General features: G+C 40.4%; 1 protein-coding gene across 1 annotated transcript in view; it reads right to left on the reverse strand.

Moving 5' to 3' along the window:
• LOC149453649 (interleukin-31 receptor subunit alpha-like) overlaps nt 1–27,440 on the reverse strand; it is a 56,290-nt gene that overhangs the window by 12,791 nt on the left and 16,059 nt on the right. Inside the window, exons 3-11 of the mRNA XM_089688078.1 lie at nt 26,480–26,767; nt 22,225–22,345; nt 21,945–22,111; nt 18,395–18,546; nt 18,136–18,304; nt 12,773–12,849; nt 7,692–7,908; nt 5,655–5,840; nt 1,068–1,169 (exon numbers count right to left, since the gene is read on the reverse strand). Coding sequence (XP_089544204.1) covers nt 1,068–1,169; nt 5,655–5,840; nt 7,692–7,908; nt 12,773–12,849; nt 18,136–18,304; nt 18,395–18,546; nt 21,945–22,111; nt 22,225–22,345; nt 26,480–26,767 — 1,479 coding nt within the window. The remainder of the gene's footprint in view (nt 1–1,067; nt 1,170–5,654; nt 5,841–7,691; nt 7,909–12,772; nt 12,850–18,135; nt 18,305–18,394; nt 18,547–21,944; nt 22,112–22,224; nt 22,346–26,479; nt 26,768–27,440) is intronic.

Consider the following 27,440-nt stretch of genomic DNA (forward strand, 5'->3'; position numbering starts at 1 on the left):
TTACTAACCGTTCTGTATCTGCCACCCCTCTCTGCCAATCCCTCCACTGGATTCCCATTGCCCAAAGGATAAAATTCAAAACATTAACAATAACATATAAAGCCATTTATAACTGCGCCAAATTACATCACCAATCTTGTCTCCAAATATCACCCAAACCGTACTCTCCGCTCCTCGCATGACCTCCTGCAGTTGCCGGTTATGAGCTGCACTTTCCTCACGCTGTCATAGTGTGAGGAAAGTACTGCCGATAACCAGCAATTGTCAGAGGAGGGATCAGCACCGATCATCAGTGCCGCCCGTCAGTGCCCAGCAGTGCCGCCCATCAGTGCCACCTATCAGTGCCAATCAGTGCTGCCTAATAGTGCCCATGATTCTTGCATATCAGTGCCAGCTCATTAGTGCCCATCAGTGCAGCCTCATCAACACACATCAGTGAAGGAGAAAAATGACCTGTTTGCAAAATTTTATAATAGAAACAAAGAAAAAAAAATTTTCCCAAATTTTCGCTCTTTTTTTGTTTATAGTGCAAAAAATAAAACACCCAGCAGTGTGTACATACCACCAAAAGAAAGCTGTATTTGTGTGAAAGAAATTATAAAAATTTTATATGGGTGCAGTGTTGCATGACCGCGCAATTGTCACTCAAAGTGCGACAGCGCTGAAAGCTGAAAATTGGCCTGGGCAGGAAAGGGTGTAAGTGCCTGGTAGGCAAGTGGTTAATTTACTTAAATTTGGAAACACTGATACATGAAGCTTGGGTTTGGCCTTTGACTTCAGGATTCATCCCCATCCTTACATACAGTATGTGATTTGTAGTATGATAAAACACTTCACAATGCTATATGCTGTTCTCTTATTTTCCTACATACAATTTAATTCACATAGTATGTGTGTCATCTTTATGCAACACCAAATGTTGGATACATACTGGCTATTACTATATATCTCTCCCTATTCAAGATCGTATACTTTTATACAGCTGCCCACCCTGAAAACTGGGTAGACTCTAGCAGGGTTTTCTCACCCAACAGCTCTTACATAATATAAATGAAATAATGCCGTACCTGATTCCTTGACATAGAAATAAGAAGTACAAGGAGCTTCCACCTTCTTTTCTAGTATGGGGTAGACAGAAATTCTATACCGTGTGTATGGCTCAAAGATCCCTAAAGATGAAAATGCAAATGCATTAAACTTTGACACAAATCAAACATGTTTAACTGTTTATTGGCTCTTTACTTTCCTACAAGCTAGTTCCTATAAACATGCTTTCAACAAAATGTGAAAGTAAAGTAAACTGTAAATGTATAAGAAGTAAAATATAAATGATAGATATATGTGCTAACATAGACTTATGAGGGAGCTTCATTTAAAAAATAGGATTGTGTTTTATTCCTCCATCTCTCTTATTTTTTGAAAATATATTGACCAAAAAAGGGACTGTGGAAAATCCTCTAGAGATATAACAAGCTGTGTGGGTAAGTCAAATTTGCCAACTACAAAAAACAAAAGTCTGTTTTGTATGGCCTGACATTTTGCATGATCAACATATGACATGTGAAAGTAACTTGAACCAATGTGTAAGCTGAGTAAAAGGTACATAAGAAATATATCGTAACAATTTTCTCCTCTACAAATCCTGGGCTTTAGTTATCATTTACAACTGTGTAGTCAACCTAAGCGCAAGAGATCAGGATGTATATAGAACAAAACTAATCAACTCATAAAGATAACAATCCTCAAAAAACTACACTCCCTCGGCCTCAGAGATTCGCTCTCTCCTGGCTCTCATCCTACCTGTCACAACGCTCTTTCAGTGTTACCTATAATGCTACCACCTCCCCCTCACTCCCCCTCTCTGTTGGGGTCCCTCAAGGCTCCGTCCTCGGGCCCCTTCTCTTCTCCATCTACACCTCCTCCCTTGGCCAACTCAATCTTTGGCAAATCCACCCAGACGACGTGCGTGTGCACGAAACGCGTAGGAGAAGCCAACAACGCCGTGACGTCACGCCGCCGGAGCATCGTGGAGCTCCGGTGGCCATCTTACACTCTGGACGGTCAGTCAACATTGTTTTAACCTGCTCCTTTTTATAAGGATACTTGCATATGCCTCAATAAATGCTATATATTACTACACTATGGAGATGTCTCTGCTTTGACTCCCCTGGGGAGTATTAATTCGCAGCTACCCACCTACCCATTGGAGAGGGAGTTTTTACAATCTCCAGAAGGCAGCCCCAAAGCTATCACCTGAGGGGAGCTCCGGACCACCTTGATGTCCCATTAATAGCGTCCAGGACCACAGGAGGGAATATACCGGACTCCAGATATTATCCAGATTGGCAGATGACATCAAGAAAAATATAACAAAATGCTCATTATACTGTGCGTTCTGGTGAGTGCGCATTCTTATCGCACTTTATATCACAGCACCTTACTCATAGGAGGACAAAGTCACATGAGAGCACCTGAAGTTACTCCAAGTCACCTAATGAACTATTTAATGATATATATACACCTATTGAACTGTCTATTTATGATGTATATATATTTAATTTTCATATTGTGATTTTCCTCTAGCGCTGCACTTTTGATTTATATTGTCTTTTAGAGGTTTTTTATGGTTACCTGGTGCACAGCTGCTATACTTTTTATGTGCGCTCACATACATTTACCTTATTGATTGCTTTATAAATACTGTTTGATAATAATAATAATAATAATAACACTGCAAATCCCACACCACACATTACCATCTAAAAAGTAGATGTGAGGGTGAGGAATACTGAGAATTACCCTTGTGTAACCTCCGTGTTAGACCACCCCTTAACATAGACATGTAAAACTGAATTAAAACAATGGGCCAAGTTGAGTGGAATACATCTTCAAAGAGGCTACATTGTATCCATTGAAGGCTGTAGCTATTTAAAGTGTATTTAAACCTCAATGTACCTTTTCTGGCACGTAAAAAACACAATTTAAAAAGAGTTTTGTTACATCTGTTTGATTAGTGCAAAAAAAATAAATACCTGTTGATGCTGCCATAAATATTTTGAGCTGGTAACTTCCTGTGCTATCAGTAACATTGTTCCTAGTTATCTCTTTGCACTACATAACATGTTATGGGAAAGAGGAGAGTAGGAAGTGTTCTCTAGCCCTGTCCTAGGGTGACCATGCTGCTTCTCCATAGATTCAGTATGCTGATTATGCATGGTCACCCTAGATAAGGAAGGGATTTACTGCCATGATCACGAGGTGAAAGTAAAAGGAATGATAAACAAAAATGGTGTGCTCTCTTTAAATGCAAAGCACTACATGTACAATGTGCACCCAAACAAAGTGCTAATGTGCCATAGAATTATTATGCATTAATTCATATCCTCCTTTCCCTCTTGTATTGAACTGTATTGTTGCTGTGTTGTCTTCTGTTATATTGTAAAGTGCTGAGTAAACTGTTGGCGCTATATAAATCCTGTATAATAATACTATCCCAAAACATTAAGTCAAACAAAACTAAAAAAAAAAATCTAAATATAATCACAGCCTCTTTACATATAACTAGTTATAGTGTAAATAAATATGAACATAAAGTGCTAATGTACCCTGTATTAATTCATATTGCATTAAAACCATACTCCACCAAAGTGCTAGGTGCATAATTCAATTCCCTCAACAGAATGGATATAATCCAGCATACCACGGCCCAATATCTTCCACACCTTATATTTATTGTTTTATGTGGTACAAGCATAATCATGTAAAAGCATATAAAATAGCAACACCTGCCCGCCGGCGGTGTGCGCCATGACTTCACATAATAAGCTACTCCCTGCGCATTTCATGGTAGGCCACATCTTCTTAAGGTGTCTTAAATGCAGTCCTGCGGTGTTCCATCTGATGCAGACCCAGCGCCTGGGGGAGAGTGCAGAATCATGCTGGTTTAACCACTTATAATGTAGAGTTTAACCCTCTGGTAAGCAGTTTCTTCTTATGGTGGTTGTCCCACATACCAAGGTGCGGTCCTGACATTACAGCATCGATGGTGGAACAGTGGATGGACTTGAACTTATGAAATGCATGGACATTTTAATATGTTTACTTATACATGAATACTGGATTATTTGCACTCTGTTGAGGGAATTGATTTATGCACCTAGCACTTTGGTGGAGTATGGTTTTAATGCAATATGAATTAATAAATGGCACATTAGCACTTTATGTTCATATTTATTTGCACTATAACTAGTTATATGTAAAGAGGCTGTGCAGTATATTTGATATACTGTTTAGTTTTGTGTTTGTTTTTTTAGTTTGACTTAATGTTTTGAGATATGAATTAAAGCATAATAATTCTATGGCACATTAGCACTTTGTTTGGGCACACATTGTACATGTAGTGTTTTGCGTCTGAAGTACTACTAAACCCACAACAGTAAAATCAGTCTGTATATGTAGTAAAGCATGCTTGCTATACTCACTGTGGATCCTAAGGGGTTAATCCTCTGCATTGTGTAAAAAGGCTGTTGATCCTTTCTTCTTTGCCCCTCTGCTTGTTGAAATTACCACCTGATACAGACTGAACCTGTAGCTCTTCTTGCACATGCTCAGTTTGGTGTGTATTGTTAGAGAGGTTTTTTTTTTTTTCTTGGGAGAGTGCATGTGATCAGCACAGGGCCAATCAGCACTGTCCAGACAGGGGGTCAGGGGTTTTGCATCCTCCTAGAGCAGAAAGAAAACTCCTCCTACAAGCTTTAACCAGTGCTCTGCTGAAGTCACAAGACTGCTCTAACTGATAAGAAAAGGTATTTAGCAGTTTATATTTACTAAAATAATTGCATTTCCATGTTCTGTGTACTGTGGGAGACCAGATATAGTGAATACAGGGTCCTGGGTTTAGTGACACTTTAAAGAGACAGCGCACCATTTTGTTCATCAGTTTATGTTTATCCAGTATTCAGATATAGTGGCAACTGTGATCCAGTTTGGCATTAGACACCAAGCTCAGGTATTTCTTGGTTTTTAGAAAGTAAACGTAAGAACACCTTAAAAAAGAAAACTAATACAGCCACCTAAGGACCATCTAAGGCCTGAAAAGCTGCAATATACAAATTCATGTTATTGGGTTTAATTTCTGAAGATTTAATTTCTGAAAAAGTTTAGAACTATGTAGTTAAAGGGCCTCAGTAGGTTAAAACACATGCAGACCTGAGCTCAGTCGCTGCAGTGTCAGGGGAGAGAGCACACTGTGCATGTGCAGCTTATGGAGCTTATGGATGAAGCAACACTTCAGTAGTGTTAGTGCTCAACATACGGAGCATCCTGGCAACTCAGCAGGATGAAGGCACGGTTATGTGTTGTACAAAGAAAGGGGTCACAAAACATTTCTTGAACATTGGGAAATTACAGACGAAGTATCTTTTGTAGAGAACAGTTGGCTCATATTTCACTTAAACGTTTTAAACAATGAAGGGCCAATAAGAGAGAAGGTAGGGGCCACACTAGTTTATGTGTCTGCCTTAGCAGCTTGATCCAATCACACTGCCTTCCTTGTAATGCAAGCTTTACCCAAATTTGTTATGTTCAGGGCCTTGTTTAATGGTTCCAGATGCCAACTGTACTTTCTATAAGCGACAGATGTGTTAGACCATTACCTTTGTCTCCAGTCCATTCTAGTAAATTGTCCATTTGTTGAAAGGATATTTTACTACATGGGTTCAAAATGGAATCCATGCACCACTCTACCATGTATGTCTTTATCTTCATATCTGTAACATTCCAGACCACAGCCACCGTTTCATTCATTATAAACACCTGAGCACTGTGAATCAGGCTTTCAGCTGGAACATAAAACATGTAGGATGAATTAAAACCTGTATTTACAACTAAAGGCAATAAAACAAAAAAAGACACTATAATATAGTTGTCTGTTTAAAATGCAAAATGCAGTAACCCACAGCAAATTCTCCTCCAGTCAAAGTGAAAAACTCACTGTTTACAATGTTGAAACTTTTATGTTACCTGTGACTTTACAGGAAAAAACACACAAATAATTAAACCACCAGTTAAATGCATAGTAAGTACAAATATAAAATATATGTGAATTGTCTAATTATTTTCAGACAACTCCCACATTTTTGTCTACATCCACAGTGGGCCATGGCATAAGAACACCACTATATTAACCTAGAGCAGAAAGGTTCCCCGACCAAATTTTTTAGAAAGATTGTCATCTATATGGTAGTGGTGGCTGTAGTACAGCAACTAGCTTCCATAATGATTTTCAGTAGCATGATCATCTATGTGCTCATCAATGGAAGACAGAGTTGGGTTGCTATTGGAGCTAGGACTACCCCTGATTTATAATGTATCCTCGCCAAAGCCTGGATTTTCAGTTTCCAGGTACCAAAGATTGTTATATTATACCTCAACCAGGGTTCCTCCAGGGGTTCCTATGGGGCATGAGATTTGGCTGATTGACATCCCATCTGATAGTGCCTGTACAGTTTGGGGGCCAAAGCCACAGCCGTGTCAACTACAAGACACCAATGATCCTTTCAACTAAGTGAAGGATTCTTCCCATTGGCCCCTGATGAATTGATTTCAGTAGGGGTTCCCTGAGATCTGAAATTTTTTTCAAGGGTTCCTACGGGATAAAAAGGTTGATAAAGGCTTATAAAATACAGTCACTGACAGTTTCATGCAACAAGTATCCATTTTGTTACTTATTCAGGTTCAGCCAAAATAATTTTGGACTGTTCTGCTTTTACAGGGCTGTTCTTTAAAGCAATATTTTCATATGGGAAAACAATGGAAAGAGAGATGTAGATCAGTGGTTCTCAAACTTCCTAATGCCGTGACCCTTTAATACAATACCTCATGTTGTGGTGACCCCCAACCATAAAATTAGTTACCCAGTAATTATAATTCATGAAGTGTCGTTTTACCTCCAATACTGCTGCTTTCAACACAGTAGCTGCTTTTAACACATCAGCTGCTTTCTACACAGTAGCTGCTCTTTACACATCGAAAATATGTGTTTTCCGATAGTCATAGGGGACCCCTGTGAAAGGGTCGTTCGACCCCCAAAGGGGTCACCACCCACAGGTTGAGAACCACTGATGTAGATGACAGAAGAACACAGTAAGACACAGGTATATACCCCCTGAATTTATACTTATCCTTTAGACTACCCTTAGTGTCCCCGTGAGTTTTTTTATGCTATGCCAATATCCTAGAAATCAAACAGCATGGTCAGCATCTCACAATGTATTGCACAGACCCCAGCAACCTCTCCTGAGGCCTCAGCCGTAGATTGTGGGATGTGGGAAGGACATGCCTATACTTCAATTTGCTGAAAATCAGTATTTGTACTTTAGGGGTAGTCTGAAGAACCAGAATGAAAAATGGGAAGTCTGTGCCATCACTCTATGGTAACTGTTCTTCTATGTGCATCATGGTTTCCATTTGTTTCTTTATGTCAGCTTTTAGTTAAGTTGAAGCTACCCTACCCACTCACCATAACAAAGAACGAAAAGTGTCTTTACCAACTACTGTTTATGAGGAGGAAAATAGCCATGACACAGTGTCAGATCCAGTGGATGGAAAAGACAACTGGGAGACCCTAAGAATTGTAAACCTCCATTTTACAGAATAATTGTTTATATACAGGCAGAGATATTGATACCTACTCTTTTCATAACTGGCTGGGATTCTCAGTGTAGCACTTGGAGATGATCCAACAGAGTTGTAATATACTACAGATATCATGTAGGCTTTATTAGGTAAACTCAGCACCATTTCATTCTGTCTTGTTGTTTTATTCTGGAGAGCTGATATGCTATTTTCAGGGTGCCATTGTACAATAAACCCTTGTGTTATTCCAGATTGTTTTATATTGGACTTTTCCTATGGAAAAATGACAATAGGGTATAATTACAGTATACACTATGCATTACAATGTTAAAAATGTTTTTATGAAATGATATTTTTTTTTTTAAAGTGGAACTTAACTGTATCTGAGCACCACAAACTGAAAAGTAAATTTAATTAATTTTTAATTATTTAGAGAAAACCCACCCATCCATCCATGTCTCCATGATTTTGTGGAGAAATCACTTTTAAAAACACCCCCTAGTATTTCTAGCTATGGCTATCTTGATTAAGAGTAGCTGATTTGTGGAACATTTACTTCTTAGAATCCATCTGCCTTTAGCCCAGGCATGCAGGAAGAAGGGTGTGCTTAGTTGAGAAAGCCCCTGAAAAAGTCTGAAACTATATATGTGTGTATATATATATATATATACATATTACAGGTGTTAATACTTACCCTTCCAACGGTCCCCTGCTGGCGCCAGCATCTTCTCCTGTGTTCTGGTCTTCAGCCATCTTCATTTGCCAGCACGAGATGATGTCACTCCTGTGCATGCACAGGAGGCTGTCATCTGGCACACAGAGACTGGCCCGGTGCTTTACACCACCGGAGAAGACAGCGAACAGGCAGGTAGGGGCATTTTATTGCAGAAGAGATTATTATTATACAAAACTTATATAGCACCAACAGTTTGCTCAGCGCTTTACAATATAATGGGAGACGACACAGCAACAATACAGTTCAATACAAGAGGGATAGCAGGGCCCTGCTCCTTGGAGCTTACAATCTAAGAGGGAGGAGCTAATGGTACAAAAGGTGGTAACTGTGGGGGATGGACTGGTTATTGATTATCTGAGGGAAGCATAGGCTTCCCTGAAGAGATAGGTTTACAGAGATCGCCTAAAAGTGAGCAGAGTAGGCGATAGTCTGATGGATTGGGGTAGAGAGTTCCAGAGGATGGGGGAAGCTCTGGAGAAGTCCTGGACACGAGCATGGGAGGAGGAGACAAGGGAGCTAGGGAGCAGGAGGTCGTGTGAGGAGTGTACAGTTTGGGTGATATTTTGAGACAAGATTGGTGATGTCATTTAGGGCATTATAAATGGCTTGCACTGCAATGAAGAATGTCCATTTGATTTTCAAATTGTCAGCAAAATCAACGTTTATTTTCATTCGTGACCATTACAAAATTTGAAGAAGGATGGAAATGTTTTTCTCAAACAAAAAAACAGTGTATGTGGATTTATGTTCAGATAAGTCTATTCATTCCAAAACTGAATGTTAAAAACTAAAGAAATTTTAAAGTGCTTTCAAATGACATATGTGATGTCATCAAACACACTGAGAATTTTTTGTATAAATACTTGTATGAACATTCATTCTAAAATCTACTAGTGTATGGCCAGCTTTAGGCAGGGGTGACAGTGCTGCTTTCAGTGAAGTAAAACTGCCAGCTCACTATAGGAAGTTATAATCTCACTGGATTTCCGGAAGGATCAGCTGGTATTTTTCTATACTTACAGCATTTTCAAAGAAACAAAACAGGTAACTGTGCATGGATTGGAGAGATGCACTGGGTTTTTTTTTTTACACTGCTCAAATAGTAAAGGAACACTTTTAATCAGACACACAAGGTGACACACACAAACTAAAATGGTAATTAAAGGTTAATTTCCCACATATGTGGATTTTTAAACTGCAATTAGTGTCTGTATATAGTCAATGAGTTTGTTAGCTCTCACGTGGATGCACTGAGCAGGCTAGATCCATGAGTAGGCTGAGCCATGGGAAGCAAAAAAGAAGTGTCAAAAGAACTGCTTGAAAAGGTAATGGAACTTTATAAAGATTGAGAAGGCTATAAAAAGATATCCAAAGCCTTGAATATGCTAATCAGTACTGTCTAATCATTTATAAAGAAGTGGAAAATTCAGGGATCTCTTGATGCTAAGCCAAGGACAGGTAGACCAAGAAAGATTGCAGCCACAACTGCCGGAAGAATTGTTTGGGATACAAAGAAAAACCCATAGGTAACCTCAGGATAAATACAGGCTGTTCTATAAAAAGACGGTATGGTTGTTTCAAGAAGCACAATACGATGATACTTGAACAAAAATGAGCTGCATGGTCGAGTTGCCAGAAAGAAGCCTTTACTGCGCCAGTGCCACACAAAAAGCCCAATTACAATATGCCTGACAACACATTGACACACCTCACAGCTTCTGGCACACTAATCTGGAGTGATGGTACCAAAAAAGAGCTTTATGGTTACAACCATAAGCACTATGTTTAGAAAGGGGTCAACAAGGCCTAGAGCGATAAGAATACCATCCCCACTGGGAAGCATGGTGGTGGCTAACTGATGTTTTGTGAGAGTGTGAACTATAAAGGCACACGGAATCTTGTGAAAACTGATGGCAAGATGAATACAGCATGTTATTAGAAAATACTGCCAATCAATATGCATTCTTCTGAAAGCTGTGCATAGTACGCTCTTGCACTTTCCAGCATGACAATGGCCCTAACCTCAAGGCCAAGTTGTCCCTCCAGTGGTTATAGCAGAAAAAGGAGAAGGTTTGGACATGGACATCACAGTCTCCTGACCCTAATATCATTGAAGCACTCTAGGGAGATCTCAAACGTGCGGTTCATGCAAGACGACTAAAGACTTTGCATGACCTGGAGGTATTTTCCCAAGATAAATAGGCAGCTATACCACCTGCAAGAATTCTGGGCCTCATAGACAACTATTGCAAAAGACTGCACACTGTCATTGATGCTAAAGGGGGTAATACAGTATTAAGAACGAAGAGTATACAGACTTTATAACAGGAGTCATTTCATTTGTTTACTTGTTGCCATGTTTTGTTTTATGATTGTGCCATTCTGTTATGACCTACAGTTGAATATGAATCCTATAAGAAATGAAAGAAATGTGTTTTACCTGCTCACTTCTCTTTTCTTTAACATTTGTATGTACTGTGTATTACCAGGTCTCCAATAGTATGCAAGCTTTTGAGCAAAATTATATGTTGTATTGATTCTGCCTGAAATCTTCCAAGCTGTTACCTTTCATGTGCTTTCTGCCTGTGCACATGGAGGGGTTATGAAGAGAAAGGAAGGAGTTGATGAAGAGAGGTTTGTGTTTTATTGTAATCCATTAAACATGAAGTAGGCAGGGCTGACACCACATGCTTGTATTTGAGAGTTAACAATACACTGTGGTATCAGACCAAGGTAGGGGTATGCTGTTTTTCTGGCACATAAAAAATTATTTGTATGTACTTATGTTGGGTGTTTAATATAAACATGGGGAAATATGCAACACAGATGCACTAAATATATATTTTGTCTTACTTTTGCCCTGCCATATGCTTAATGAAAATAATCTTAGGGGCATATTTTTACAGTAGTGAGTGTGACTTTCACCAAACATTACTCAGTCAATCAATCACGGTCATTTGAAACACAGGCACCCGTCAATTAAGCTGCTTTATAAATATGCCCTTTAGTGTATGTTAATCTTTCAAAGTGAAAATATTGTGCATATTGCCTGTATTATAGCATTTACCTTGGAGTATTTTATTATATGACATTGACATTTTACAAGATTTCTCTTTGAGAGAAGGATTAGTAAACTACTGTCTAACACTGCTAAGCAGGAGGGAGGGGAACCAAAACCGTCAACGCACAACTGGATAAGTAAGCATGAGCCCACACAGTGGTCTAGGCAGAACCTTGTTGGTTAACTACAACTGGGGGGCCTGGACTACCCAGATTGCAACCTGTATCGAATGGTCACAGCAACACTTGATAAGTAGTAGAAGCTCGACCATGGATACCACGTGCCACAACATTTCTCCTCCCTGTTGTAAAAGGTAGCTGTAAGGCATTCCATAAAATTGACGTCATTCATTTTAGACAACCACAGAGAAATGGGTGGGGCTGGTGGATTGTTTCCAAAGAGTAGGGATGCAGGCCCTGGCTGCATTCAGCAAGTGTACTGTAAGTGAAGATTTGTACTGCAAAAGCACGTAGCTCAGAGGGCAAGTACCCAATTCCACCCCCATGAGCTGGAACACCAACTGACGTTCTTGGTTCCAGAAAGGGTGATTTTTTTGAGCAATCCCATAAGATGTGCAAGTAAGCAGTGTCCTCACGGCCCCATCTCAAGCAAAGCCTGGATGTGTTTAGGAAGATTGTGTGTAGAGTTCTTTGGCCCCTATACAAGCAGCAAAAAATCTTGAAACGCTGCTCTTCAAACTTGTTAATGAAGATTTATGTGCAAACTGGACCGCCCTTTCCACCTAGGCAGAGAAGAAGGTCAGGTGGAGAACCTCCTCAAACCTATGTATGTATGGTGGGACAAAGGTTTCTGGTGGGGGCAACTAGTAGTTTATATAGCTGAGATAAAAGATGTGGGAGACAGGATGTGTCCAGACACAAGTCTTCGAGCGGAGAGGGACTTTGCTGATCTTTTTTAACATTTATGCAAAAGTCATTACAGTGCAAACCTGGACAAAATGTTTAGAGAACCTCTGTGGAGATTTTACACCTGTTTGGGCCTCCCTTAGGGAGATTTCACAAATTTCCTGCTCATGTGATAACGGGGTCACCTGACAGGAAGTGAAGGAAAATCTGCAGCAGTGACACAGGCAGCAATACTTTTTTTCCTGTAGTGTAGGAGAAGACTAGAACAACTATCAGCTTTTTATTTCTACATATGTCCCTGTTGCAGATTTTCCCTCACTTCCTGACTGTTCAAAGTATTGTGACTGGAACAGTAAAAGAGGGGATAATAATATTAAAAAGTTTCTAAAAGGGAGTCCCAGATACCCAGCAGAGGTTCTACTCCTCACTATATCAAAAATATAAAATTGGTTCCCAATACACATATAGACATACCTTCCACATCAAATGTACCAGTCTTGTGTTGTTCAAATTAGTGATCACTCTCCAAAGTTCTACACTTTGAGAAGGTGCTGACAGTGAAAGAAAACAAAAAAACATATTTAGATGCGTGAGACTGAATCTTTACACATCTATAGAACTGTGTGCTTTCATGCCAGTATCACCAACGGGACACGGAATTTCACAGCTATATCTAAAAAGATTTTTCCCAAAGCACACACTAAGATTGTGAATGTATAAATTGGTGTACCCATTCTATACATTCACAATCTTCGAACACAGTGTCTGTACTGGTAAATAAAAACATCCTGTATGGTACAGGGGCGGACTGACAACTCATGGGGCCCCCGGGCAATAGGGGATCATGGGGCCCCTGTGTCCTTGCCCAAACTCAAAAAAGCCTATGAAAAAGGTACCCAATTTATACATTCACAATCTTCGAACACAGTGTCTGTACTGGTAAATAAAAACATCCTGTATGGTACAGGGGCGGACTGACAACTCATGGGGCCCCCGGGCAATAGGGGATCATGGGGCCCCTGTGTCCTTGCCCAAACTCAAAAAAGCCTATGAAAAAGGTACCCGGGGCATCTCATGGGGCCCCCTACTGACCCTGGGCCCTCGGGCAGTGCCCGAGTTTCCAAATGGTCAGTCTGCCCCTGGTATGGTATAACCAAATCAACACAGAGCCCTGTCACCAACTTAAAAACTGTAGGCAAACTCAAAGAAAAATCAAGAATTCAAAATTCTTTCTTGCAGCGTTTTTGTTTTCCATATATTATATTTTATTCACTTTGAACTTGCTAGAAAATTAGACTACTCCAAGACAAGTCAATTCCCTAGCACAGCTTCCTCCCTACTTTTACATCAGGGACCTCTCCTCTTCTAGGAGTATATAATTACTCTCTGTGCTGGCCCAGCTCCTCTGTTCCTTCCCTCCCAACATATCCTTTTATGTAGCATCAGGGGAGGATGGAAGGAGAAAAGTATATAATTTCACTTGATTGGAAAACTCTGATAGCAATATTGACATGACATCCACAAAATGGCAGCTTCCAGCAGCAGTCTCGGGGCTTTTGGATCATCTACAGTGAAGGAAATAAGTATTTGATCCCCTGCTGATTTTTAATGTTTGCCCACTCACAAAGAAATGATCAGCCTAAAAATTGAATGGTAGGTGTATTGTAACACTAAGAGACAGAATAGCAACAACAAATTCAAAAGAAATGCATGTCTAACAAATTATGTGCTGATTTGCATGTTCATGAGGGAAATAAGTATTTAATCCCCTATCATTCAGCAGGATTTCTGGCTACCAGATGTCTTTCATACAGGTAACAAGCTGAGATTAGAAGCAGTCTCTTAAAGGGAGTGCTGCTAATCTCATTTTGTTACCTGTATAAAAGACACCTGTCCACAGGAGCAATCAAACCATCAGATTCCAACCAGATTTCTCCACCATGGCAAAGACCAAAGAGCTGTCCAAGGATGTCAGGGACATGATTGTAGACCTACACAAGGCTAGACTGGGCTACCAGACTAACGCCAAGCAGCTTGGTGAGAAGGTGACAACAGTTGGTGCAATAATTCGCAAATGGAAGAAACACAAAACAATAGTCAGTCTCCCTAGATCTGGTGCACCATGCATGATCTCACCCTGTGGAGTGTCAATGATCATGAGAACAGTGAGGAATCATCCCAGAACTACATGTGAGGATCTTGTCAATGATCTCCAGGCAGCTGGGACCACAGTCACCAAGAAAACAATTGGTAACACACTACGCCGACAAGGATTGAAATCCTGCAGTGCCCGCAAGGTCCCTCTGCTCAAGAAAGCACATGTCCAGGCCCATCTGAAGTTTGCCACTGAACATCTGAATGATGCAGAGGAGGATTGGTTGAAAGTGTTGTGGTCAGATGACACCAAAATAGAGCTCTTTGGCATCAACTCAACTCGCCATGTTTGGAGGACGAGGAATGCTGCTTATGACCTCAAGAACACCATCCCAATTGTCAAACATGGTGGTGGAAACATTCTGCTTTGGGGGTGTTTTTCTGCAAAGGGGACAGGACAACTGCACTGCATCAAAGCTGCCAAAACCCTGCAAAAGATAAGCAGTAAGGAAAAGGTTTGATTTTTATCTTGACCTTGGGTTCAAAGCAGATCCCCAGGATTTGCATTTGGGCCGAATCCCAAACTAATGGGTGATATGTTTTAGCCAGGAATTAGGAAGAACCCATCAACAGCACATAGTCTAATGCAGGCCATAGATGGGTCGAAAATCGGCCGATTTTTCGGCTGAAAATAAAATCGGCCGATTTTCGGATCGTTAGTGGGCTATTTGGTCGGCCGTTTTTCGGTATTTTGGCCGGTTTTTTTTTCTGTAAAGTTGGAAAAAAATCAGCCGATTTTGCCGATCGGCCGATTTTCGCGGCAATTAGTGGGCAAATCGGCCGATTTTTTGCCGATAAAAAATTTGCGCATGAGCAGTGACCTGCAAGAGGAAGACAAAAAGAAGAAAAAGAAGAAGAGGAAGAGGATGAAGAAGAGGATGAAGAAGAAGAAGAAGAGGAAGAAGAAGAGGATGAAGAAGAAGAAGAAGAGGATGAGGAAGAGGAAGAAGAAGAGGATGAGGATGAAGAAGAAGAAGAAGAAGAGGAAGAAGAAGAAGAGGATGAGGATGAAGAAGAAGAAGAGGATGAGGATGAGGAAGAAGAAGAAGAGGATGAGGATGAAGAAGAAGAAGTGGATGAGGATGAGGAAGAAGAAGAGGAGGATAAGTATGAAGAAGAAGAGGATGAAGAAGAAGAAGAGGACGAGGATGAGGAAGAAGAAGAAGAAGAAGAAGAAGAAGAGGATGAGGGTGTAGAAGAAGAAGAAGAGGATGAGGATGAAGAAGAAGAAGAAGAAGAAGAGGATGAGGAAGAAGAAGAAGAAGAAGAGGAGGAGGAGGAGGATGAAGAAGAAGAAGAGGATGAGGATAAAGAAGAAGAAGAGGATGAGGATGATGATGAAGAAGAAGAAGAGGATGAGGATGAGGAAGAGAAGAAGAAGAAGAAGAAGAGGAGGATGAAGAAGAAGAAGAGGATGCGGATGAAGAAGAAGAAGAGGATGAGGATGAAGAAGAAGAGGATGAGGATGAAGATGATGAAGAAGAAGAAGAAGAGGATGAGGATGATGAAGAAGAAGAAGAAGAAGAGGATGAGGATGAAGAAGAAGAAGAAGAGAATGAGGATGAGGATGAAGAAGAAGAAGAAGAAGAAGAAGTAGGATGAAAATAAGAAGAATTCCAGTCCAGCAAAAAGTGTCTCTGCAGAGAGCTCCGCTATTTCTGACAGTTCTCTGACAGTTCTTTGACATTTACAGCGGTTGCAACAATGTATCTATTTGTTTCCGAATAAAAACATCTGTATCCTAAATGGAAACAAATAGATACAATGTTTCAACCGCTGTAAATGTGAAGGAACTGTCAGAGAACTGTCAGAAATAGCGGAGCTCTCTGCAGGGACACTTTTTGCCTGCTGTAGAAGGGATGAAAATTGGCCGATTTTTTTTACCATTGATGGTAACGTCGGCCGCTTGAACGACCGAATTTTTGTTTTTTAAAAGAAAAATCTGCAGTTTTTCTCCCCATCTATGGCCTGCATAAGACCCTGGTCAGCTGAGTCACATGAACAATAATCTGAACAAATAAATAACTTAGCCCCCTTTTTTTTTTTTAAAAGGGAGGGCTGACAGGAAGCCATATTGTCAATGTGTGTTGTTACTGTAATGAAGAACTGACAATTCCATATAGGGAGAGTGGAGGGGATTTATTGTAGATTGCAGTGGTGGGCTGCATATCCACTGGTATTTCCCCGTGTCCACAGTTCTAAAAACTCAACAGTCCTTCTTAGAACTACCTTCTTGTAGTATACTTGCTTACTAGCTTTTTTTGCTGGTTGTAATTTATTGGGATCATTTTGTCTTTCATTTACCATTTTGTAAATATACTGTAGTTGGCCTTTGTTTTGAGGGTTCGTCTTTTATGGATGGTTTATTTTTTTTTTTTGTAGGCAGGTACAGTCTGTTTTCTCCACTGTAGGTGGATCTCATCCTGAGTGGTACCACAGCCTGGAAAGGAAGTCAAGGAAAACATGGTTTCTCTATGGTTTCCTGGGTCATGGAAGCAGCATTCTGGTTGGCTACACTGCATCCACCTGATGGCCATCTTGGGTCAGCAGGATCTTTACAAGTCCCTGCCCCAGGATTTTGGAGTGCATTTTGCAAAGTGGGTAGCGTAGGGAGCAAGACCTCATCTGAGAGGGAAAGTGATTAGCGGCAAGGAAAGGTTCCTGATGAGTAGGAACAAGGTTAGGGTTTTGCTATCCTGTAAGGAAGTCTCCCCTTTTGGGACCAGAACAGCCAGACTACACTCCGCTTTCTGAGACAGGCGCTGTTGGTGCATCTTTTCCAGCTGCATCTCTGCATTTGAACTGAACTGTGAGTGTTTTCTCTAAGTGGCATTCACCCACTGGGGTGTTTGTAGTTTGCCATTCTCTTCATTACAAGTTCCAAGTTCTATTTGCAACCGGCCTCCACATCTTTACTGCTGCTGCACCTTCCCACATAATCCTTCATGTTGTGATTTTAGGGCGTTTTTCAAGTTTGGTATTTGCAGCATACACTTGTTGCTTAACAGTTGCTTGGGCTGACCTTTGTACATAGTACAGGGACACACTCCAGAACAGTTACTTATGTGAAACAAAGCACCATGCATTCATCACCCATCCTCATGTGCCTTTTATTAAACAATGGCTCATTACCCCTACAAATGTCTCAAACTGAATAACAAGTTTCCCCCCCATAGACTTCAGTGACAGAATGATTTATGATAGACTGTGCTTTAGCAAAATAGCAAATGACATCTACTTTAGTAGTAATCAGGTCTCATTCACATCTGGCAATTTGGGATTGCGGGCAGAATCACGGTGATTCTGCCCACAATTCAAAATCACACTGCGGTTGTGGCAAAATGTGCCACGCGAGTTTGGATGCCATTAATTTTTAGTAGAAGTTTATTTTGGGTCACAAGCCTCACATGATGCAGTTTGTTGCATTTTCTGTGTAGAAATTGTTGCAAAACCACACCACATTTGAGGTGCCATTAAAAATGAACAGCACCCAAAACATGGGTGGCACGCTTTGCCACGAGTGCAGTGCGGTTCGTAATTGTGGGTAGAATCACAGCAATTCTACCCGTGATCCCAAATCTCCAGATGTGAACAGAGCCTCACTGCCAAGATAATAAGACTATTATAACACAAAGACTACTAGAGTCTCAGACCACCTATTGTCAGTGTGCTCTGTAACATACCCTTTTCTAATGTCCTTCTTGTAATGTCCTCAGTCCAGTCACTCCAGAAAATTTGCCCATCGTTACCAATACACCTCATAGAAACAGTGTAGTCAGTAAAAGCTTCAAGTCCTGTGAGATTATAATTCATCTCTTCCTGTTTTCCCATGTACAGATTATGATGATAGCCCTGTAATGTGCATGAGAGGGAGTGCTGGGTTATTCTCTATGTCAACAGGGAGTCCATAGCTGATATACAAGATTGTGACCAAATGCTTACCCACTGAACACTCTGTAGCTGTTTATACCGTATAGTACACTTCACATTCATGTCATCAGGTGCCAGAACAGGTCTTTTCCATGACAACATCAATAACGGATTTTCAGTGCAAAACGGTTCCAAATACAAACTGTTAGGAGGGTCTAGTTTCACTAAAAAAAAAAAAAAAAATCACATAACTAGTCTGCAAGTAAGTTTTAAGAATGTCATCATATGACATACGATATGACAAAATCCCACTATCTGAAAGTCATTATTAATGTTCTAGCTATTCAAGTGATCACACCAAATAAACAAATAAATTGAGAATTAAAGATTTACACAGCCATGCCTGGCGTTGGGCTGAATTCCATGCTGATATAAAAGACACAAATTAACACAACACTGTAATTCACAAAAAGAACATTGGGGAACTGGAGAAGGTACAGAGAAGGGCAACCAAACTGATAAGAGGCATGGATGAGATCAGCTATGAGGAAAATTAGAGGAACTGAATTTATTCTCTCTTGAGAAGAGGAGATTAAGGGGGGATATGATCAACATGTATAAATACATCAGTGGTTCATATAGTGAACTCGGTGTAGAACTATTCACCTTGAGGTCATCACAGAGGACAAGGGGCACTCTTTATGGCTGGAGGAAAAGAAATGTAATCTCCAAACACGGAAAGGTTTCTTCACAGTGAGAGCTGTGAAAATGTGGAATAGACTCCCTCAAGAGTTGGTTCTGGCCAGCTCAGTGGATTGCTTCAAAAAAGGCCTGGATTGTTTCTTGGATACACAGAATATAACTGGATACTAACATTTATAGGTAAAGTTGATCCAGGGAATATCCGATTGCCTCTGGGGGGATCAGGAAGGAATTTTTTTCCCAGCAGGAGCAAATTGGATCATGCTTTGATGGGTTTTTTAGCCTTCCTCTGGATCAACTGTGGGTAAAGGATTATAAAACTTTTTTTTTTTTCTATGGTTGAACTGGATGGACTTTTGTCTTTTTTCAGCCAGACTAACTATGTAACTATGTAATCATTAGGACATCATTAAATGTTTTTTTTTTTAAGTACAAGCAGAGTTAGTAACTGAATTTGACCTGATACCAGCTTCCTGCAGTCTCTGCACAGTAGGGCTGCAGTATGAGTGGAAGAAGCAATACAAGTAGCCTATCAGCTCATGTGCTTACAAGAAGCATGCTGACAGGAGGAGACAGTACAATGAGAGGGGGATGAGTTCATCACTGTGCTGCTTCTCCTTTCACTTTCCAGTCACAGGCTGAGAGAGAGGAGGTCCAGGATGACCTGGGCTTAGAAGAAGAGGTTAAATGATACTGGCCATCTGACTGAGGACATCTAGCAGCAGAAAGAAAGTACTGCATGGGAAATTGCTATATTGACGTTAAATAGTGCAGCAAAAGCATTTCTATCTTTTAATGGACGATTCATTTTTATCTGGTTATTTTTGGCCTTAAAGTGATCCAGTCACAAAAGTAAAAATAATCATACAAGGATAAACTTGTTCAGAAGAAAGATAATTTTTACATTTCCCATTTCTCATACAACTCCACTCTATTAAAACATAAGAAATGCTGCGCTACATTCAAATCAAAACAAATTGTGAATGTGGGATCCCAAAATATCAAATCAAAAAATGTGACAATATTAACAATACAAGTCTATGCGTGCTTGCTGATAATACCAAAATCCAATAAATCACTCAAAAAAATGTGAAAACACAAAAAACTATATCCATATGTATGCGCATAAACCAAACATACACATACATATAATTAAATCACTCGTGCCTATTGTGAAGTGAAAAAATAACCATATTAATAGTGCACACAAACTTATATCTCAAAGTCCAAAAAAATAAAGTATTGTTGGTGAACAAAACAGTAAGCGGTGCTTCCAAATAATACTGTTAGTGACCACAGGTGAAAACTCGTGCAGGTTTCTGGGTATATATAGATCTACGAATCCAACCACCTTCTGGATTAGCCTCTCACCTCATCCCTTCGACCCTTGCGGATCAAAGAGCAGTAGTGGATCCCTCTCACAGATCCTCCAGGCACCAAAACACTCCAAAGACAGCTTTCAGGATATACTATTCCCACTACGGCTCTTCTCCAGGAAAAGATGTAATATCAATCTCTCAGAATGAGACAAAGGAATCCTCCCATAGTGTAGTATATTTAATTATACCATAGGAACATGTAACATTAAAACTTACGTAGCAGCCAGTCCAAACTAAAGCCTCATGCTTTCAGATGAGGATATATCTGTTGGGTGTACAGCTGGATGCACAGGTGTACCAAGATGGCCGCCACGCCGGAAATACGTCACCGCGTTAAGCCGACGCGTTGCGTCACAATATCATGTGACTTCATCAGGGCCCTGATGAAGTCACATGATATTGTGACGCAACGCGTCGGCTTAACGCGGTGACGTATTTCCGGCGTGGCGGCCATCTTGGTACACCTGTGCATCCAGCTGTACACCCAACAGATATATCCTCATCTGAAAGCATGAGGCTTTAGTTTGGACTGGCTGCTACGTAAGTTTTAATGTTACATGTTCCTATGGTATAATTAAATATACTACACTATGGGAGGATTCCTTTGTCTCATTCTGAGAGATTGATATTACATCTTTTCCTGGAGAAGAGCCGTAGTGGGAATAGTATATCCTGAAAGCTGTCTTTGGAGTGTTTTGGTGCCTGGAGGATCTGTGAGAGGGATCCACTACTGCTCTTTGATCCGCAAGGGTCGAGGGGATGAGGTGAGAGGCTAATCCAGAAGGTGGTTGGATTCGTAGATCTATATATACCCAGAAACATGCACGAGTTTTCACCTGTGGTCACTAACAGTATTATTTGGAAGCACCGCTTACTGTTTTGTTCACCAACAATACTTTATTTTTTTGGACTTTGAGATATAAGTTTGTGTGCACTATTAATATGGTTATTTTTTCACTTCACAATAGGCACGAGTGATTTAATTATATGTATGTGTATGTTTGGTTTATGCGCATACATATGGATATAGTTTTTTGTGTTTTCACATTTTTTTGAGTGATTTATTGGATTTTGGTATTATCAGCAAGCACGCATAGACTTGTATTGTTAATATTGTCACATTTTTTGATTTGATATTTTGGGATCCCACATTCACAATTTGTTTTGATTTGAATGTAGCGCAGCATTTCTTATGTTTTATATTTACTTGATCACTGGTATATGATTTAATGCTAGCAGCTCCCTTTGGGATTTATACACATATTTATTTGATTTATTATCTTTTCGTTTTTTTAAATACACACTTGGAGCGCAGGAGGGTCACACCACTATAACTCCACTCTATTGCTGAGAATTGGTCCCCTGAAATCTGCTAGGAAACCAACACTTCCAGAAGTGTCAATATCCTGTGTCCCCTGCAGATCCCAATTGTTCCCACAAATGTGTCCTGCAGTGATGTGGGGGTCCCCAGGAGGAATTAATGGGTGCTGCTAAAAAAAAAAAAAAAAAAAATGAAACATTTCACAATATTCAAACTTCACCTAATATGTATGTGCGCACTTTTATCTCGAGACTTGCAGCCTTGCCAAGGTTATTCTCAGCTTCCACTTGGATTTCATATTCCCCATCAAGGTGCTCACCGTCACCAGGATAGAAGGAAGTGCAGGAGTTGTTCTTGGTCCAACACAGAACTGATTTACCAAAAGACCTGCGAAAAATAAAGAAACTGTACTAAACTGAAAAGAAAGAGCCAATGCTGTCACATTTCATGACTTCCCAGCGATCATGTTTTACTGTACAAAAGAAAGAAAAGTAACTTACGTTATCCTATTTAGGGTAAAAATAGTTGGAATTCGTGTGTTTTTTCCAGTAATCCAGGTACAAGTCAAGTTTTTTTTATGGAAGTAGATACAGGAAATATTGTGTGGGGTTTCTGGTAGAACTGTATGAAAAATGTAGAAAAAAAAAGAATAGAAAGAGAGGGAAAATGATCAAATTTCAAACTTAAAACCTTCAGGGGCATATAGTTAAGCCCCCTGAGGGCCATAATGCAAAACTTAAACTGTCCTTCAGGTAAGCTACATTATTGATAAGGCCTACAAAGTCACAATTTAGAAAACAATAAAGTGGTAATAATGCAAAGTGGTGTTTTAACACTCCATGCATATCACATATGCTTTATTGTCACCTAGTGTTCTTGTAGACAGCTACAGTGGGGCAAAAAAGTATTTAGTCAGTTACCAATTGTGCAAGTTCTCCCAATTAAAAAGATGAGAGAGGCCTGTAATTGGCATCATAGGTAGACCTCAACTATGAGAGACAAAATGAGAAAAAAAATCCAGACAATCACATTGGCTGATTTGGAAAGAATTTATTTGCAAATTATGGTGGAAAATAAGTATTTGGTCAATATCAAAAGTTCATCTCAATACTTTGTTATATATCCTTTGTTGGCAATGACAAAGGTCAAACGTTTCCTGTAAGTCTTCACAAGGTTGGCACACACTGTTGCTGGTATGTTGGCCCATTCCTCCATGCAGATCTCCTCTAGAGCAGTGATGTTTTGGGGCTGTCGCTGGGCAACACGGAATTTTCAACTCCCTCCAAAGGTTTTCTATGGGGTTGAGATCTGGAGACTGGCTAGGCCACTCCAGGACCTTGAAATGCTTCTTACGAAGCCACTCCTTCGTTGCCCGGGCGGTATGTTTGGGATCATTGTCATGTTGGAAGACCCAGCCACGTTTCATCTTCAAACGCCCTTGCTGATGGAAGGAGGTTTGCACTCAAAATCTCACGATACATGGCCCCATTCATTCTGTCCTGTACATGGATCAGTCGTCCTGGTCCCTTTGCGGAGAAACAGCCCAAAGCATGATGTTGCCACCCCCATGCTTCACAGTACGTATGGTATTCTTTGGATGCAACTCAGCATTCTCTCTCCTCCAAACATGACGAGTTGTGTTTCTACCAAACAGTTCTATTTTGGTTTCATCTGACCATATGACATTCTCCCAATCCTCTTCTGGATCATCCAAATGCTCTCTAGCAAACTTCAGACGGGCCCGGACATGTACTGGCTTAAGCAGGGGGACACGTCTGGCACTGCAGGATCTGAGTCCCTGGCGGCGTAGTGTGTTACTGATGGTAGCCTTTGTTACGTTGGTCCCAGCTCTCTGCAGGTCATTCACTAGGTCCCCCCGTGTGGTCCTGGGATTTTTGCTCACCATTCTTGTGATCATTTTGACCTCACGGGGTGAGATCTTGCGTTGATCGAGGGAGATTATCAGTGGTCTTGTATGTCTTCCATTTTCTAATTATTGCGCCCACAGTTGATTTGTTCACACCAAGCTGCTTGCCTATTGCAGATTCAGTCTTCCCAGCCTGGTGCAGGTCTACAATTTTGTTTCTGGTGTCCTTTGACAGCTCTTTGGTCTTCACCATAGTGGAATTTGGAGTGTGACTGTTTGAGGTTGTGGACAGGTGTCTTTTATACTGATAACAAGTTCAAACAGGTGCCATTGATACAGGTAATGAGTGCAGGACAGAGGAGCCTCCTAAAGAAGAAGGTACAGGTCTGTGAGAGCCAGAAATCTTGCTTGTTTGTAGGTGACCAAATACATATTTACCACCATAATTTGCAAATAAATTCTTTTCAAATCAGCCAATGTGATTGTCTGGATTTTTTTTCTCATTTTGTCTCTCATAGTTGAGGTCTACCTATGATGCCAATTACAGGCCTCTCTCATCTTTTTAAGTGGGAGAACTTGCACAATTGGTGGCTGACTAAATACTTTTTTGCCCCACTGTATATCATAATTCAATTGTTATATTGTATAGTTAAAGGAGAAGTGTGAGAATACAAAAAATAATTATCCATATTTATATCCCTGCTGCAGCATCAGTATGATGCTGCAGCTGTTCCTGGTGGCTCTATGTCCAATAAGTGAGCCATCACAAGACTGCTGATTGCTCAGTGCTGAGCAGAGGGTGGTGACTGTTAGTCACTGCTCTCCACTATGCCCCTTCAGCACTCACTGTGTCTCTGGAGGTGGTGGGAGTGGCTGGCTAAGGCTCTCAGCAGCAAGCTGGGAGGTAGAGCCAGCGGTCAATCAGGCATCTAGGTGGATCCTGACATTGTCAGGATCCTAACAGAACCTGGAGTGGCTCTGTGACATCAGCCAACAGCTAGCTTTGGACTGCTGTTGGCTGATTCTAGGTCACAGGAGATCACAAGTATGTGCACTCCTGTGACCCACAAGAGAAGTATAGCCAAAAAGGTTTTGGCCATACTTCTCTCTTAACAATGTGCTGAAATATTTTTTGGAAAAGTGTATACCTGATCACAATAAAACAAACATATGCACAACATCTCTGCAATATGCGTCCCAATGTTTTATTTCTTTAACTGCTTCCTGACCGCCCTATAGCAGATATACTGCTACAGGGCGGCACGGGTGCGCAATATCATGTATATATATGTGATTTCGCCTTTTCGGGTAGGGGGCGTGGCCGCAGCTGTCAATCACCGGGTCCCGGCCGGAGATTACTCGCCGAAGCACGGTGATAGCCGAGTATCTCCAACGGGGAGGAGAACTGTATGTAAACAATACAGTTCTCCTCCCTGTCAGCTTGTGCACATTACTTTGGATGGATTACTTTGCACAGCACAGCCATATAAAGCAGTGTGATTACAGTGAAGCACACACATAGAGCTTACTGTGAAACAGCACACAGTTAACCCTTTGAGCACCCCGCCATGTTAACCCCTTCCTGCCCATTAGTACAGTGTTAGTGCTTTTTTTTTTAGCATTGATTACTGTATTGGTGTCACTGGGGATGTCAGTGACACCAAGTTAGTCCCCCCCCCCAGTGCCAGAATGCCCACTGCAGTCCCGCTATAAGTCGCTGATCACCACCATTACTAGTAAAAAATAAAATACAAAAATTACAGTATCTATACCGCCATTTGTAAACGCTATAACTTTCACGTAAACCAATTAATTTACACATATTGGGATTTTTTTTTAGTAAAGACATGTAGCAGAATAAATTTTGGCCTAAATTTATGACAAAATGTGATTTTTAAATTTTTTTTACTGGATATGTTTAATAGCAAAAAGTAAAAAATATTGTCTTTTTACTCAAAATCGTCAGTCTTTTTTTTTTATTGCGCAAAAAAAAAAAACCCAAAAAAACGCACAGACGATCAAACACCACCGAAAGAAAGCTCAATTCGTGGGAAAAGGACATAAATTTCATTTGAATGCAGTGTTGCATGACCACACAATTGTCAGTTAAGGTAACACAGAACCGCAAATGTAAAACATGGCCAGGTCAGGAAGGGGGGGGGGGAAGGGGGTCAGGAGGGCAAGTGGTTAAAAAAAACCTTCCTGTACTGAGCTAAAAACCCTGCCTTTTCTGAACTGCAATCCTATTCGGTGTTGTCAGCCCTGTCCAATTGTCACCTGCTGGATTACAGGACACATTTTATACAGATGGGGAGATGGGCAATAAGAGGGACATTTGAGGAAGCATAAAGGACAGGGGAATTTCATTCCAAATAAGTGATAGTCTCCTCAAATCAGGGACAGTTGGGAGCTTGGTATAAATAAGGATTCACTACGTCATGATGCAGTGCATGATGGAGCGCTCACATCTTCACGAATAAAACAGGATTTTCTTGCAAAGTGACATTGAGATGACGAGGACCAGGACCTACTAGATGTGATGATCCATAACATCTGTATTTCACATAAATATATACAAGTGACTCTTCTAGCCAATAACACATCATGATGAGAATTCCAGCGCAGTGAGGAAAGGAGAAAAGCCATGAGAATTAGATCATTTTAACAAGGCCATGGGTCTGGTAGCGGTTACTAGTCCTGCCACCATACCACTGATACCATATCACTTTACAAATGATGTTAGGAAATGAACTGGTATTGGACCTAGCTTTGAGATGCTCACTGGACACATGCTGCCACGATTATATAATGTACAGCTCAGTGTCAGTGAATGTTCCTTTCTACTGTACTGAAAATCACAGGCATTATGTTTCTTATATTCTACTCACGTCCAGTCTTGAAGAAAATTTGATCCAGTTGGTTGTTATTGGAATCAACTGCAGAACTTTTACAGGTTATCTCCACAGATGCAGCTGAGATGTTTTGTAGAGTAATAAATCTCACGGTCTCATTTAGACACCCATCTTGCACTCCTGCAGTTATATTTGGTTTCAATGTCCAGGACAGATTTGCACTTGTGTAGCCAGTGCTGTTCACCTTGCAGTAAAAGGTATCATCTGACCCCAACAGAACATATTCCACGTGTGGAAATATTTTGGCTTCCCTCACATCATTATCTGGTAAAGAAACAGTGCAACACATTAAGCATACCAAGAAATGTTTTTTATGGCAGTAGTCAAATCAGATGATTTTTTCCACAGAGAAATTTAGGGCACTTTCAGTTCTCTTTATTGTGATAATTAAGGAAAGTTGAAACAAGTCTAAAATCAATCAGCTAAAGACCATTTCATGTGAGCAGCCTTCCCCAAAGCAAGTGATACAATCACTCAAGGGAATCATCCTTTGATCTAATACATCGTCAATCCGAATTAGTTTCCCAAGACGATGAATGTTTTTTATGTTTTTTGTTTTTTTACGTTGAACACATACAAGAGTTTTCCACTGTTACCCTTGAGTGTCATGAATACACTATTAAAGACAAATATGACAAGTCATAACTTACATCAGTACAAAATTAAACATATCACAATGAGCTTAAAATAAGTCATTTCAAACTATTTCTCATTCATTTTATACTGAATCAAAACAAAACCCTTGAATGTTTGAAATGCACATAGTGGGGTATAACATTTTAAAAATCTAACAACAACCTATCCATGTCAAAGCTCTTGTATAAGCTCTTGCAATTGCATAGTATTTTGGCATGTGAGCACTTAATATCAGATCTCACAAAGAGATATCAAAGTAGAGTTCACCCTTTAACTAGAGTAAGTATAGAAAAAAGCCTCT

This window comes from Staurois parvus, unplaced genomic scaffold (genome assembly GCF_062004578.1).
Source record: "Staurois parvus isolate SC_StPar_1 unplaced genomic scaffold, SC_StPar_1.0 ptg000445l, whole genome shotgun sequence".
NCBI lineage: Eukaryota > Metazoa > Chordata > Amphibia > Anura > Ranidae > Staurois > Staurois parvus.